The sequence below is a fragment of the Podarcis tiliguerta genome, assembly GCF_965153285.1.
Source record: "Podarcis tiliguerta genome assembly, chromosome: 1".
Classification (NCBI taxonomy): Eukaryota; Metazoa; Chordata; class Lepidosauria; order Squamata; family Lacertidae; genus Podarcis; species Podarcis tiliguerta.
The window spans coordinates 58,043,688-58,058,205 of NC_139534.1; the positions used below are offsets into that span (position 1 = coordinate 58,043,688).

Genomic DNA, 14,518 nt, shown 5'->3' on the forward strand with positions numbered 1-14,518 from the left:
CCCTGGGCTCGGAAATAGTGAGCACATTGTACTTGCCACTTCTTAAAACAACCAAAATACATCCCTCTCCCCAATTGGATTAGATTGAGGGAAGGCTTGAGAGGAGGCCCAAGGAGAAGTTAAATCTTGTATTACTTCTCTTCAGAAACACCTGCCTCAGTGTTTCAGAGCGTGAGCTATTGTCATAGTCACCATCTGTCATTTTTACTGCCCATCACATTAGAGGGCGGGGAATAAATGGACACACTTTCTTTTTCTTTTTACAGCAAAGGAGGAATGGGAGAATAAATGGAGAGTTTATTTCCTTCCATATGAACCAGGCTGAGTTAGGTGAGGTTTCGTCATTGGAGCCCATGAATATTTAGCAGGCCTCTGAAGACCTCTTTTTCTCACCCGAAAGTACTGCGAGCCCGACAATGCAGCTAAAATAAGACACTGGCTTTGAGTCGTGGTTATTAGCTGCTGCTTCCCTTCTGTGATGGAGACATTTTACTGAGAACCCCCAGAGACCTTCTGCCTCTTAGTCTTGGTGGTATGAGGAGGCAAACATGCATAAAATACAGTTTATGTGGTGTAAAAATGCTTTATTAAGCCTGTTCTTTCCATTGCCATCACCACCAATGCAGTGTATCAAATGAGTTTGCCAGGGATGTTAACCTTCATTTATTTACTTTCCTGCCATGGTAGATGAGAGAGCCTGTTCACTGGGCCATAAATAATTGGCCTGAGTTGTATGAGAGAAGTTATTAGGTATAAGACGTTTGCCTCCTTTTGGACCCTGGTGCATAGCTGGTCGAGTGCTGATGATAGGATTGGTTCAGGTGCTGCTCTGATATTTCACAGTGCACCTCAGGCCAGACTTAATGTCCAGAGTTAAATGTCAGGAGATCCATCCCTTCAGTCAAGTGAAGCTATCCCAGACCTCAGACAAGCTGTAGAAAATGTGGAGCATTTGATTTCCAACCCTATGGGGAGTCACAAGTTCCAAATCAGTACGTACTGCATGGGTGAGCGCATATTGTGATCTTATTTAGTTGGTATCTGATATCAAGTTGCAACACTATTGTCATTTTTATTTTGTCCTTTAGTCAGTCATAGTTTTTGTGTTAAGTTCTCTGCCATCACCAAAAATGATGGGCTTTTGCATTTCCCTTATTTCGATCTTTTGCAACTTTTAAGGCTTTCTGCTGTTAACTGTTTTGGTTTGTTGTTGTTAACTCCTTACTAACCCAGTTTGTTATCAATCAATTGTTTTATTTGTATCTGTGTTTTCCAAAGATAAAACCATACTCAAGATGGTTTACAACATATAAAAAAATTACATAACTGCAAACATAACAAAGGTGCTCCCAAACAATAAACAAAATGTCAAAAAGTACACAACCAAATTACCCTGACTGGAAGTGTTTTATGTGTTCCTTTTTTTGAACTTAGAGATACCTCTGAGGAACTAGCTGGTAAATGTGTTTGTGTGTTGCATGTGTGTTTAGGGAAGTTTTTAATGTTTGATGTTTTGTTGTGCTTTTAATTCTGTTGGAAGCCACCGAGAGTTGCTGGGGAAACCCAGCCAGATGGGCGGGGTATAAATAATAAATTATATCATTATCATTATCATTATCATCATTATTGAAGCGGCAGGCTTGGCAAAGTGCTCTTGCTCTTCAAGTTCATCCATGATATGAGTGTCATTCTGCTTTAATCTCCTGTGCAGGCATAGGTGGTGATGGGGTAGCATTAGCTGTGAACGAAGGCTGTCCTCTTATGGGAATTATTACTGGAATGTGCTTGCTAACCAGAATTTGCCCAGCTCTACTATTAATTACTGCTGCACATAATGCAGACACAGCTAGCTTAATTTTAAGTCCTCTGACACCTTTGGGGAGAGGCTGAAATTTCCTCCCAACTAGGCTTGGATCCACCTTTGCTCATCTGCTTCTCATTGACCACAACTCTTTGGGTTCATTCTGTGCACCATTCCCCCAGGATGTCTCCTTTCCAGCATGGTTGCCTCTCAACCAGTTCCATGTTACCTACAGCTTTAAGTCTTCTCTGGAAGACAAAAACAGACTGAGTCTCCCCCTCCCCCCTCTTGCAAGGAGGCTACACTGAACAAAGTTCCTGAGTTCTCTGCTGCTTGTTTGGGGCTAGCCCACGACATTAGATGAGATGGAGGCAGGGAATCCTTCTTTCTCTATCCTTTCATTTCTCTTTGCTTGGTATCGCAAGGCAAACACGACTGAAAATTTGACAGCATGTCTCTTTGTTTGCTGCCACAAGCATGCTCTGTTACCTCTTGTCTCTCTGCTTGTAATGCTCAGTCCTGACATAAACTTTGAAGGTGTACAACTTTAATTTCCTTCTCCCAGTTTAAGCTGTCCCATGTAGAAAAGGGAGAAAGCAAGCTCTTCCAGTAAAGGAATTCAAAGAGCAAAAAACAGGAAAGTTAGAGAAGAAATCACCTCCTTTGTACACACCCCACAGTCATGCCCATTGCCCTAGACATTGGCGCACACTCCATCAATAGGGTACGTCAGTCACAAGCTGTGCAGCCTTGTCTTGAGAAGGCAAAGCAACACTGACACACACACCCCACCACCGCCCACAAACCACAAGTGTGGAAGGCTATATGTACAGGAATTACGCACAGGTGAGCACTGGGGTAATAAGAGACTAGCTGAAAGGAAGCAGGCAGACATATCCTTGGGCTTTTTGTTGCCGTGCTGTGCCGCCACCACTCTGGAGCTGCACAGCCTTAGGCTTGTTACTGAACAAAGCGGCAGCACCTCTCCTTTGTACCCTTCTTCAGACTGAAGAGTGCTTCTGATGGCTGCTTCTTTTAGCCATGTCTGAGGGTGCTCTGGAAAAGGAGAGCCCCTTGGAGGTTAGAGGTAAGGATCAGACAACGGCACTCAGACTGGTACATGGTCTGTTCTGTCGAAAGCACACGTGAGCGAGGGGCTGGAGGGTTCAATGAGAGGGTGACATTGTGCAACCTGTTCAGTTCCTGTCTTGGAACTCAAGTGAACTAAGCTGAAACAGATTCTTGCATCTGAATTTTAAATTTAGAAGTGTGGAGGCTGAGTCTTGTTGCCTTTGGAGCAGGGAGTTCCAGGTCCATGAAGGCTTTCAGTGGTGCCTCTAGGCAGGAGCACCAGACACTCAGTTTTCATTTCTTTTTAAACAAAAAAAAAGCATTTTTTTAATCCCTTCTAGAAAGTTATGTGGTAAAATGTGCAGTTACCTTTGAAGTTTTTTCCTTGAATATGAGTGTTGTGGCTACCTTGTATATTTTTTCTGGTACGGAGGAATGCTTGCTATTGGACAGCATCTGTGTGCGATCTCCATAATCAAGGCATAGTGATGGCAAAGTTGTGGGGGGTGGTTGTGTCTCTCAAGTTTGTGCTATACTATGCTGCCCTTGGCAGCCATTTTCTATTATGTCACATCCCACGGCAGCCATTTTGTGATGGATTCCCTCAGCACTTTCTCAAAATGTGAAGTGTGTCCACTAGTCAAAAACAGTTGGCAACCCCCTGGTTTATGTATTTATCCCCCCCCCCGCCCCGGTGGATTCCCTTTAGTGTATCCTCTGTTCCCTGTTAGCTACAAGTTAGAATTTGCATTTATATTGCACTATTGGCTATTGAACACCACACATTAGATCAAGTGCTGTGCACTTTTATGGCCAACAGCCCACAAGAATAAACAGATTGGTCCCAAAGGTGTCATGCCAGCTTTTGCCTTTGTACTGCTGCTGCAGACTAATAAGATTGCTGTTCTGGGATGACTCTTCTTAGCAAAGGAGGCCCTTGGTAGCAGAATGATTCAGAGCTAAGAAGGGTTTGCGTCAACAAAGGGTGCTGATTTTGAAGACAGCAGCCCGTAAAGCACCTGTGTTTGGAGCTTAAAGCAAGAAGAAAGCCAGTGCTTTCTGCCCATTGTTTTCTGGTACCCCCCTTCCTTCTCTCAAGAAACTAAAAGCTTGGTACCTGTCTGCCGATAATGTTTTCCTATTAAAAGCTTAGCAGCCTGGCAAGATAGGTTATCGGGCAAAAGTATATGGGCATTTCACCAGTATTGAGTGGGGCTGAATTTGGTCCCTTTATTGCAGAGCACCCCCCAAAAAAAAGTCAGTACTTCCTGACATTGGAAGTAATTGCGTCTTTGTAAACAGCCCGTTGCTGCTTTGGCTCATTTGCTCTCACCTTTTGTTCATGCCTTAGCAAGGGAGCCTCTCTGCCCAGCCAATCATCCCAGCATCTTTCCTGCTGCTAGTCATCAGGACAGTGACTTGGTACCTAACATCTCTGAATTTTTACAGGGTCTATTGTGAAAGCTGACTTCTGTTCCCAGGGCCAGGGCAGTACCCAGGGCAATTTGGGGGGTCACTCCTCTGATGCTTGTACTTGCACTTGCCCTGAAGTTTCTTTGTGTGGGTTTGCAGTTGCAGTTTGCCATTTTCTCCAGCGGAGAATGCCATAATACGAGGCACTCAAAGATCACTAATGAGTTTAATTTTATGGCCCTTCATTGGCCTGTTGCTCACTGTTTGATTGCCCTGTTTTATTGCTCTAATTATATTGTTAATCGAGTTTATTACTTGTTTCCCCCTCTCTCTCCTTTTTTGATTAAATGTAGATTTATGTCCTCCTCGCCATCCACCATACGGTTTTCTCACTCTTTCCATAGTCTGACCATGATACTAGGACTCTGGATACTTCCAGTGTCACTGTTTTCAGGTGGGATAATTCAGGCTGTGCAATTAAAGCTGACTTGGAGCTCTTGCGCAACAAACCTGCTTCCCCCAAAGGTCAGACTTTTTATGATAAGGAAGGTGATGGGGAAATGTGGGATTAACCCTTGCTTGATGCAACCGTGTCTAAATCTCCCCACAAACAAATCAGGATAAATGTTCATTAAATAGGGGAAGGGATTTGTATTTTCAAATTTGGATATCACTATATTTGTTGTAAAATTGAAAAATGATGGGGGGGGGGAGAGATTAACCAGCTGAATGTGTGAATTCCTAGTTTAAACAATAGTTTTCAAAAGCTTCCTCTACGTCCTTGTTTTCCTCTGCTTACACTCAAGAGTCTACAACAGAAAATAAAACGGCATTATGACCAGTTCAGAATGTTGGCCTATATTCACTAAATTTGAAAATAGGTATTGTCAGTGTATGAAATTCCAATACTGTTGAGATCTTTTTTTGGGGGGGAATAAATCTTCCTCATCCTTATTGTCTGTTAATGACAGTAGCTCTTGACTATGCTAGTTATTTACTGTATATTTGTAATGTCCATCTGCACTAGTTATATCTGGTATTTGGTGTTGAAAAATGTTCTGATTCTAGGGAGGTTCCAATTTGCCTGCTTCAGCTTGGCACCTAGAAAAAATGAATGTGGGGTGCATACTTCATGAATGAGTAATGGTGACTAGCACAACTAACTGTGGCTACCAGGGCCGGCCCCAATGTGAGACAAGGTGAGGCAACCACCTTGGGCAACAGGATCCACAGGGGCATTAGATCCTAATGCAGATGTATTGGGCTGGCCCTGCCAGCCACTTGTGAATTTCATTCCCCTTGGTGTGCCTGTGTAATCGCCCTGTTCCAGTCTCACTTTCAACTCTTTTTGAAAGGCCAGTAGATAGTTGCACCTGCTATTCTTGCAGTTCCACAGATTTATTTTGGATTGGATGTGCACAAATATACAATATGTTCACGCAATCAATATTGCAAATGGGTGCAACTGCAGTTTTAGTGTCTTGCATAAAAGTTAGAATTCTAACTATCCCTACTGCTGAGCAGTTACTAGGAGAAGCTGCTGAGTATTTTCTTTTCCTTACCTGCTGAAGATACGGAAATTCCACTTTCTGTTGTATCTAGCAATAGGAACAACTGGGGGGGGGGGAGAGAAGGTAATTTTTTTTGCATAAATATGTTACTAGGTGTGTGTGTTAGATTACATTGAGAAAGGCATCAGGACACACATTAACCTCTCCCTTTTGCACAGATTTGGCCTTCACAAACCCCAGTGAGCAGCTACAAACCCCAGTTTGTATATAGTCTTGTAATGACTCCCATTTCCTACTTGCTGGGAGGAGGCGTTTGCTAGTTTTGTCACACAACTGTAACATTTCATTCCCTCTACCTTCTTGGACCAAGCAGGGCTCGGGGCTCTCCACCTTCTCTTCCTCAGAGCTTTGTCTTGCATGGTTCAGGGAAAAGGAGAGTTTTATTTCCCAGCTGGGTGAGTGGGATGTCAAGATGCATCCAAGAGGTCACTTTAGATCCCTGCATCTTTGCACCTCTTTCTCTCATATGTCTTTAAGCAGGTGGCCCGCTGGCTCCTTGTGTTGACTTCATTCTCGCCAGCGATCTGGTGCTTAAAATAGCACCAAACCTCAAGCCATTCTCCTCCTTGGGGATTCCCACCTGGCTTTGCCTTTGGGTAGAACTGTCTTTAGACTGGTCAGTCTTTTCCCTTCCGCTCTGATGAGAATGAGACTGGCACTCCCCTTAGAGAGGATTGGAGTGTGTAGGCAGCTGCAGGAACTTGGCAGATCTGCCCTTCTTTCCCCCCAAAAGAGTTTTTAACACACTCTTTCACAAAAAGAAATACAACTCTTATTTGACCACTAAAAAAATGTTTGTCACAAGAAACTTTCTTCAAGTTTCTCTTCTGGGGGCAGTTTCTTTCTTTTTTTAAAGAGGCAGCTAGGAAAGCAGAAACTTGCAGTCCAAGCTTAATAATTGTTCCCATCCACTGCACTTCAGAGAGATGCCAGTCTCTGAAGGATCCAGCCTAGCGCAGGCTCTACTTCCCATCTTCCCATCTTCCTTGAGTATTCTGTTTTATTTTCCTGGCTGAAATGTGTCCTTAATTATGCCTTTTGTTTGCCTTGATGGGTGGGATGCGGGTGGCACTGTGGGTTAAACCACAGATCCTAGGACTTGCCGATCAGAAGGTCGGCAGTTCGAATCCCCGCAACGGGGTGAGCTCCTGTTGCTCGGTCCCTGTTCCTGCCAACCTAGCAGTTTGAGAGCACGTCAAAGTGTAAGTAGATAAATAGGTACCACTCCGGCGGGAAGGTAAACGGCGTTTCCTTGCGCTGCTTTGGTTCGCCAGAAGCGGCTTAGTCATGCTGGCCACATGACCCGGAAGCTGTACGCCGGCTCCCTTGGCCAATAAAGCGAGATAAGCGCCGCAACCCCAGAGTGGTCACGACTGGACCTAATGGTCAGGGGTCCCTTTACCTTGCCTTGATGGAGGACAGAGAAGTGTTGCCTTGTCCACTTTTGATTCTGATCCTGCCCACCTCTGGCCTGTGGCCGCGAGAAGGTTGCCCAGAACAGAATGTGGCCCTTGATTTGAAAACAATTCTTTCCTGTTCTGGACTTTGGACTGCCTGCCTTATCTTCATATTCTTGACCTTTACCTTCTGGTGTCTCGAACACCCCCCTGCTAAAGATGCATCTGGCAAATGCTGTCATAATGGCATTTCTACACTACAGACTGATACATCTTTCTATATCAATTTAACTGTCATGGCTTCCCCCAAATAACCCTTGGAGTTTGGTAAGTATGCTGGAATTTATTTATTTATTTATTGGGGGGGGGGCATTTCCAGAGGAGAGAATTTTAAAGCAGTTTAGTATGACCAAAGACAGCTGCATATCTTAATGCAGTGTATATTCCTGGATATTTTTATTATCTACTTGGCTCTTTCCTATTTTATCCCTATTTTTAGGATCTGCTTTCTCTTTTCACCTTGTTATATGCGCACAGTACTATCCTTCTACCACTCTATCAGCAATAATCTCCAAAAAGTGCACCAGTGTTGATTGCTGATTATGCCATCACATGGAGTTTAAAATGCTTTGCGATCTTCCCGCTTTTCCACCCAGCTTAGCTTTTATCCTATTCGCTTTCCAAGTCCCAGAATTTGGAATCTCGTTCTTAGCAGTATTGGACAGAGCTGTAGTCCATGCCTCAGGGAAAGAGAGCAGCAGCAGCAACAACAACAGCTGGTGTGCTGTGATTGACAGGATGATAAGGTGACTGCACAGGCTGAAAGAGGATGGGAATAATTCTTGGCAATTCATTTTCTTCCAAGAGGAAGAAGGTGTGACTTGAGAGCAGTATAGTGGCTGGAAAGTGACCATGTGCCTAAATGTCCTGGAGGGAAAAGGGGCTTATAATGGGAGAAGACAGATGCAACACCATATTGAAAGTGGCCTCACCACACTGAGGCCACAACTGTCCCATACATTTAAAGCACTATTGTACCACTTTAACAGTTACTGCTTACTGCAAAAAATCCTGGGAACTGTAATTTGTTAAGGATGCTAAGAATTGTTAGGAAACCCCCTTGCAGAGCTGCAGTTCCCAGATTGATTGCTAAACCACTGTGGGTATTGTAGCTCTGTGAGGGGAATAGGGCGTCTCCTAATACCATTCCGATTCTGTATCGCCCCTGTTCAACTCAGAATTTGCGAAACAGACAAAGCTGATGCCCCTCCCTAATAAACATATAATCCTACAGAATAATCCAAGTATTCCAGTTCTTCTGATTATGAGTCCAGTCTTTCTGTCCTTAGCATTATTCAGAGAACTTTCAAGGCCATACAGTACAGTAAATAAAAGGTCCTAGCTGGAAAACTTATATGTACCTTTTGAGTCCCTTGTAGCACGTATGTTCATGGCTTTGTGAACATAGTCTTCCTAACACTTTAGTTGTGTAGGTAACCCAAACTTCTAGGGTAACGATCTCTTATAGTTAGATGCTTTTGCTGACATTTGTCATAACAAAAAGAGTACCGTATTCATATAAAATATTTTCTGTTCGCTCCAGAATTAAATTTCTGGAGCCCAACTGTGGGAAGGCAGAATAGGGCAGGGAATAGCATTACAGGGCTGGGATGTTGTACTTGGCCCCACAGTGTGTAATTCTGCCTTATTGCAAAAGCTTTCAGAAAGAAGGGCTATGCCTTTGTCTTCAGGATAATGTCTTGCTCCTTAATATCAAGGCCAGGGGATATGAGTGTATGTGAAGAAAACAAAGGGTTTGTATCTGAATCATGTGGTTGAAATTGCTTGGTTTCATTTCTTCAAGCATTAAGGAATATGATAAATGATGTTATTTGAATGTGTGTAATAACCTATTAATGAATGGAATTTCATTTAGAGCTATCAAAATGGGAAACACCATAATCATGTGGTTTCAGGGAGGGAAAAACACCAAATTGTCAGTTCTGAAAATACTCCATGGGGAATCCAGCTGCAAAAAAAAATCCAGTCAAAGGAAGAGGTTGTTATGAAGTGAGAGTGCTGCATCATTAGCAAGCAAAAAAGAAAAGCCAGGGTAAGAAGTAGGTAGAAATTTTCTATGGAGAGAGGAGAAACCACTTTCTCTGCATTTTGCAAGGGAGTATATCTATGAGAACGTGGTGCTGTGGGTTAAACCACAGAGCCTAGGACTTGCTGATCAGAAGGTTGGAGGTTCGAATACCCGTGACGGGGTGAGCTCCCGTTGCTCGGTCCCTGCTCCTGCCAAGGAATTAAGTTCATAACTAGAGGTATGTGCAAGGGTATAATCTTTTGAGCATCCTGCTGTTTTTCAAGCCTATCGGTATCTCAGTGTGAGCAGAAGGGATTCCTGCCCACCCCCACCCCGCTTGACTTGGAATAAAGGCAGTTGGACTTCCCAAACCTCATCTAGAGCATTGAAAGGGTGGAATGAGCAAGGTTTCTCACTCATTTGCAGTCCTCTCCACAGCACAAGGGGGGGGGGTTGTCAGAGAGAGAGAGAAAATGCAGTTGCCAGTTGCAACCTGGTGAGTGCATTTGTGGGCCCATAATTAAAAGGAGGGGACGCGGGTGGCGCTGTGGCTAAAACCACAGTGCCTAGGACTTGCCGATCGCATGGTCGGCGGTTCGAATCCCCACGGCGGGGTGAGCTCCCGTCTTTCGGTTCCAGCTCCTGCCCACCTAGCAGTTCGAAAGCACCCCTAAGTGCAAGTAGATAAATAGGTGCCGCCTTATAGCGGGAAGGTAAACGGCGTTTCCGTGGGCTGCGCTGGCTCGCCAGATGCAGCTTGTCACGCTGGCCACGTGACCCGGAAGTGTCTTTGGACAGCGCTGGCCCCCGACCTCTTAAGCGAGATGGGCGCACAACCCCAGAGTCGGTCACGACTGGCCCGTATGGGCAGGGGTACCTTTTAATTAAAAGGAAACTGCTGCAGTGCTTTTAAAGTTGTCTCAATTCACCCTTTTCCCTTCTACCTTCACTTGCTGGGGAACAAGAGGCAGAAAAAAGTAGATAGAGATGAAAATATTCTCATTATAATTATTCCATTATTAATTGGAATTCTGAAAAATGCCCAATACAGCTACAGTACGCTGAACTACTGAGAAGCAGCCAGTTGCAAAAAGTGCTTATTTTATTCATTATTAATGCAAATGTTGCATTTCCATGTGAGCAAACAATACAAAATATGTTCCAGTGCTGATACTCAAAGTGTGAGGCATGTTTTCTCTGCAGGATGCCTGGATGATTGCCAGAGGAAGCACAAACTAACCTCCTTCCAAATGTTTTCCTTTATTGGACTGAGAAGTAAAAAGACAACCAAACCTATTTAGTTCTGGCCAGTGTGCTATGAAAGGCTGTGTGCTCTTAACTTGGCTGTCCATGCTGAGGCAACCCTGTCCACTGAGGCAACCCTGCATCTTAGACGGGCAGGGAGAGGGGAGGAAGGGTGGATTCCATATACAGTACAGTCATACCTCGTGTTACGTTTGCTTCACGTTGCGGATTTTCAGATTACGAACGCAGCAAACCTGGAAGTGTTTGCTTTCAGGTTCGCCGCATGCGCAGAAGCCATCTGTGCGCTTCACACATGCACAGAAGCACTCTATCACACTTTACACACACACAGTAGCAACTCTCTACTTATGGATTTTTCTGGGTGCGAATGGCACCCCAAAACAGATCACAATTGTAAGTAGAGGTACCACTGTGGTTAATCACACAGAGCCTTAAATAATTCTGTACTGTTGTGTGTGCTGCAGATGGGGAACCTGTGTACTTTCATAAGTTGTTGGACTGCAACTTCCATCTTCTCTGACTGCTGGCTAGGCTGGTTAGGGCTGATGGAAGCTGGAGTCCAACAACATCTGGATGGACACTGATCTTTCATCCCTGAGGTATGCTCTTCCACCTTCTTCTAGTGATGATCTGCTCTTCTGTAGGCTAGGGACAAGAATGAACATTGCGAGACAAACTGCCACCTTAGCTACTCTTGGGAATGCCGCTGCCACTGTTTTTACTGACTATGGCATAGATTGAGAAGCCTGAGTTAGAGAGACCTTCTGTAAACTTACCATATCTTCTTTGCACTGGCAGCTATAGCACTCCTGTAGTTCACAAAAGGCATAAAAAAGAAGGACCTAATAATTTTATAGTTGGGAGCTTTAAATACACCTGTACTTTTTTTTCTTTGAAAAAATGTTTAGGGGTAGGTACTCTCATTTTCCTACTCATATTGAAACACTGCCCCTCAATGAGGTCAAACTTAGATTCACAAAATGTTCAGGGTATGCGTTCCCCCCGTACCCCCAGAAAAAAGCACTGCCTCTACCTAATTTCTGTTCTCACATTTCTTTTTTTTTTTTTAAGAAGTAACTTCTGCATTGTATATCCTTAGGTTTTTTTTGCTAGTATGACAGCTGAATTATTTGAAATTCTCATTGGCAAGTCATGGTCTTTGCATTTAATGTAAGCAACATTGGGTAGGCTTATCTGATTTTTTTAAAAAAAATCTCTGTTGCCTGATTTATTTGAACTTGCTGTGGCTTCTCTGATGGGTTACCCTTTCGGTTTCCATTACATCCAGCTAGTTCTACATTGTGAGAAATCACAAAATGAGAAGCTATAGATCAGGGGTTGGCAACCTAAGGCCCTGTGCGCTGCGCTAAACCAGCACGGAGCAGAGCGGGGACCACCTTTCGCGACACTGGCCTGCTTCCCATTGGCTGCAGGAAGCTGCCCACACCTCCTCTGCGCCAGAAGGAGCACCGGCAATAGTGTTTCTGCATGCGTGCGTATGCGCGCGCACACTCCGGCCCACCGCGGCATCTGTGGCACTGTGCCACAAAAACTTTGCCGATCCCTGCTATAGATAGATATAGATTTTTAAAAAAACAACAACACATTTTTCTATTGGTACGCTCAAAGTCATTTACAATCCAAAGCAAAATGATATAATGGGTGTGACAAAAAAAGGAAAAGCAGGCAAAAAGAAAATAAGAAGATGCAGGTACCAACTGTTACAAATAGTTGTACAGTGATACCTCTGGTTACGAACTTAATTCGTTCCGGAGGTCCATTCTTAACCTGAGGCGCGCTGTCACTAATGGGGCCTCCCGCTGCCATGCTACTTCTGCTCACATCCCGGAGCAAAGTTCACTACCAGGAGCATCTACTTCCGGGTTAGCAGAGCTTGTTACCCGAAGTGCTTGTAAGGGGGACGGTACGTAACCCGAGGTTCCACTGTATGAGATTTACATAGTGACCATTCAGAAAGGAGGAGACATTTGAGAGAAAGAGCCAAATGGCAGCTGCTTGGAGGGGGGTCTTCCTATCTTACTTCACCCAGGTGGAATTCCATCCCTCCTCCCTGAAATGCACACATTGCAAAGATTAGGAAACAAAACTTCTCCTTGCCTTATATAGCCATTCTAACTGAATGGATCAAAAGGTGGTTCAGGCATGTTGGCTTTGTACAAATTGCTTTAATCCTTATTCTGTAAACAGGATGGCATTGAAATGTCTTATCTGATTTTGATTTTCTCTGATGTCTGCTTTTCTTACTTGGTACAATGTCCACTTCTTCAAAGTTTGATGAGAGTTTTTAAAAATAACAGCCACACCCAGATTATACTATGGAGGAGGAGGAGGAGGAGTTTGCAGATCTCCTCCATAAGCAGATACTAGGGCTTATGTCTTCTTTTTCTTCTGCAGATGTGACATTGTCACCTAAATTACCCATATAGAAATTGTTGAAGCTCAGGTGAACGGGGTTTACTGATCAGTCAACAAAATTTAACTTCCTTTGTCATGCGTAGGCTTAACCACAGCTGGTTTCCCAGCCACTGTATCTGTAGTTGTGTCTCAGTTTTCAGACAGGTTCGAAATGACTCATGGATTTCCACACAGCAGCCGCTCTCATCATCTCACCCTGGATTGCATTGCAGTTCCATCTACTCTTCACTTCAGATGCTCATTGACTGTGTGTTTTACGTGGTATGGGTATCCTGGGTTGAGGCACTGGGGAGGACATTTAAAGGGAGCAGGCTATTTTACTGAGTCAACTGAAACTGGATGGATTGGGGAAGGAAAGGGTGAAATTCATCATGGACCTAATGGTTTTGAATACAGATTCTTTTACTGCACAGTTCAAAATGCAAAATAAGCAACTGTGGTTTTAAAAAATAATAATAATGAAAGACTCTGATCAAAGGCAAAGTATCAGTTACACAGTCATCAGCAGCTTTTGGGTGACTTTGATAGTGGCCAAGAACACTCATAAATGAAGGAATGGCAGATGAAGATGATAGACTTTTCGAAGCTAGCAGACCTGACTGGAAGAGTCCGTGACCAGGAGGAGGAGGAGTACCAGGAAGAATGAAAGAACTTCAAAGATTATTTACTTAAATATGCTAAGATAAATTAATTTGAAATACTTGCAAAAAATAGATAGGCTAAGGATTTAAATATGTGAAGTTATAGAATATTAGGTTTAAAGCAAAGATGAAAAGAAACAAAGATGTTAAGAGGATTAAGTAAATTTTATGAGATTCTGTTTTGGAAAACCGTTACAATGATATATATTGAAATTCAGTCAAGGGAATTTGAGGAAGTCACTTAACTATGTTAGGAAGATTGGATTAAGTACAGTTATGATCTGTGTTTGTTTGTTAGTTTAAAACTTTGGAAAATTAATAAAAATGTGGAAAAATAATACTCAAAATGAAAGAAACATGCCGTTCTTTATCCAAAGTGTGCAGTACAAACTTTTGGTACCCATGGTGTGCTTTAGTATTTCATTACACACTTGTAAAATAAGATTTACAGCTGGAGCTAAATATATTAAGGGTAGAATTCAGTGTTGCGCTGTTACAAGCATATCAGCTTCCCAGATTGAACGACCCCCACCCCACTCTCCTCCCCCCGTGTGCTGTTCCAGAGGTTCTCCTATAGCCCCCAGAGCCAATTTCATGAGGTGCTTGGGAGGGAAGAGAGGAGGGAAAGCCCCATTGCACAAGTGACAAGGGTGCATTAGGCGAATCCTTCCCAGAGTCTTTACCTATAGGTCTTGCTTTTGCTGTTTAAGTGCAGTTTACATTAATAAGTCTGCATGCTTCTGCACACTCCTGCCATTTGGGTTGAGACATAGGTAAATGGACCTGGCTCTTGGATAATGTGTGTCTAGTGGCTTTTGCTGGGGAGGGCAGAG

General features: G+C 43.6%; 1 protein-coding gene across 3 annotated transcripts in view; it reads left to right on the forward strand.

Moving 5' to 3' along the window:
• B4GALNT4 (beta-1,4-N-acetyl-galactosaminyltransferase 4) overlaps positions 1–14,518 on the forward strand; it is a 154,279-nt gene that overhangs the window by 42,172 nt on the left and 97,589 nt on the right. Inside the window, exon 1 of one of the 3 annotated variants that reach the window (XM_083417513.1) lies at positions 282–992. The exons of 1 other annotated variant lie outside the window; for it this stretch is intronic. In XM_083417513.1, coding sequence (XP_083273639.1) covers positions 878–992 — 115 coding nt within the window. In that variant the 5' untranslated portion in view covers positions 282–877. Of the gene's footprint in view, positions 1–281; positions 993–2,695; positions 2,889–14,518 lie in introns of those variants that run through there. One more of the 3 variants, XM_083417514.1, reaches the window with a different exon arrangement.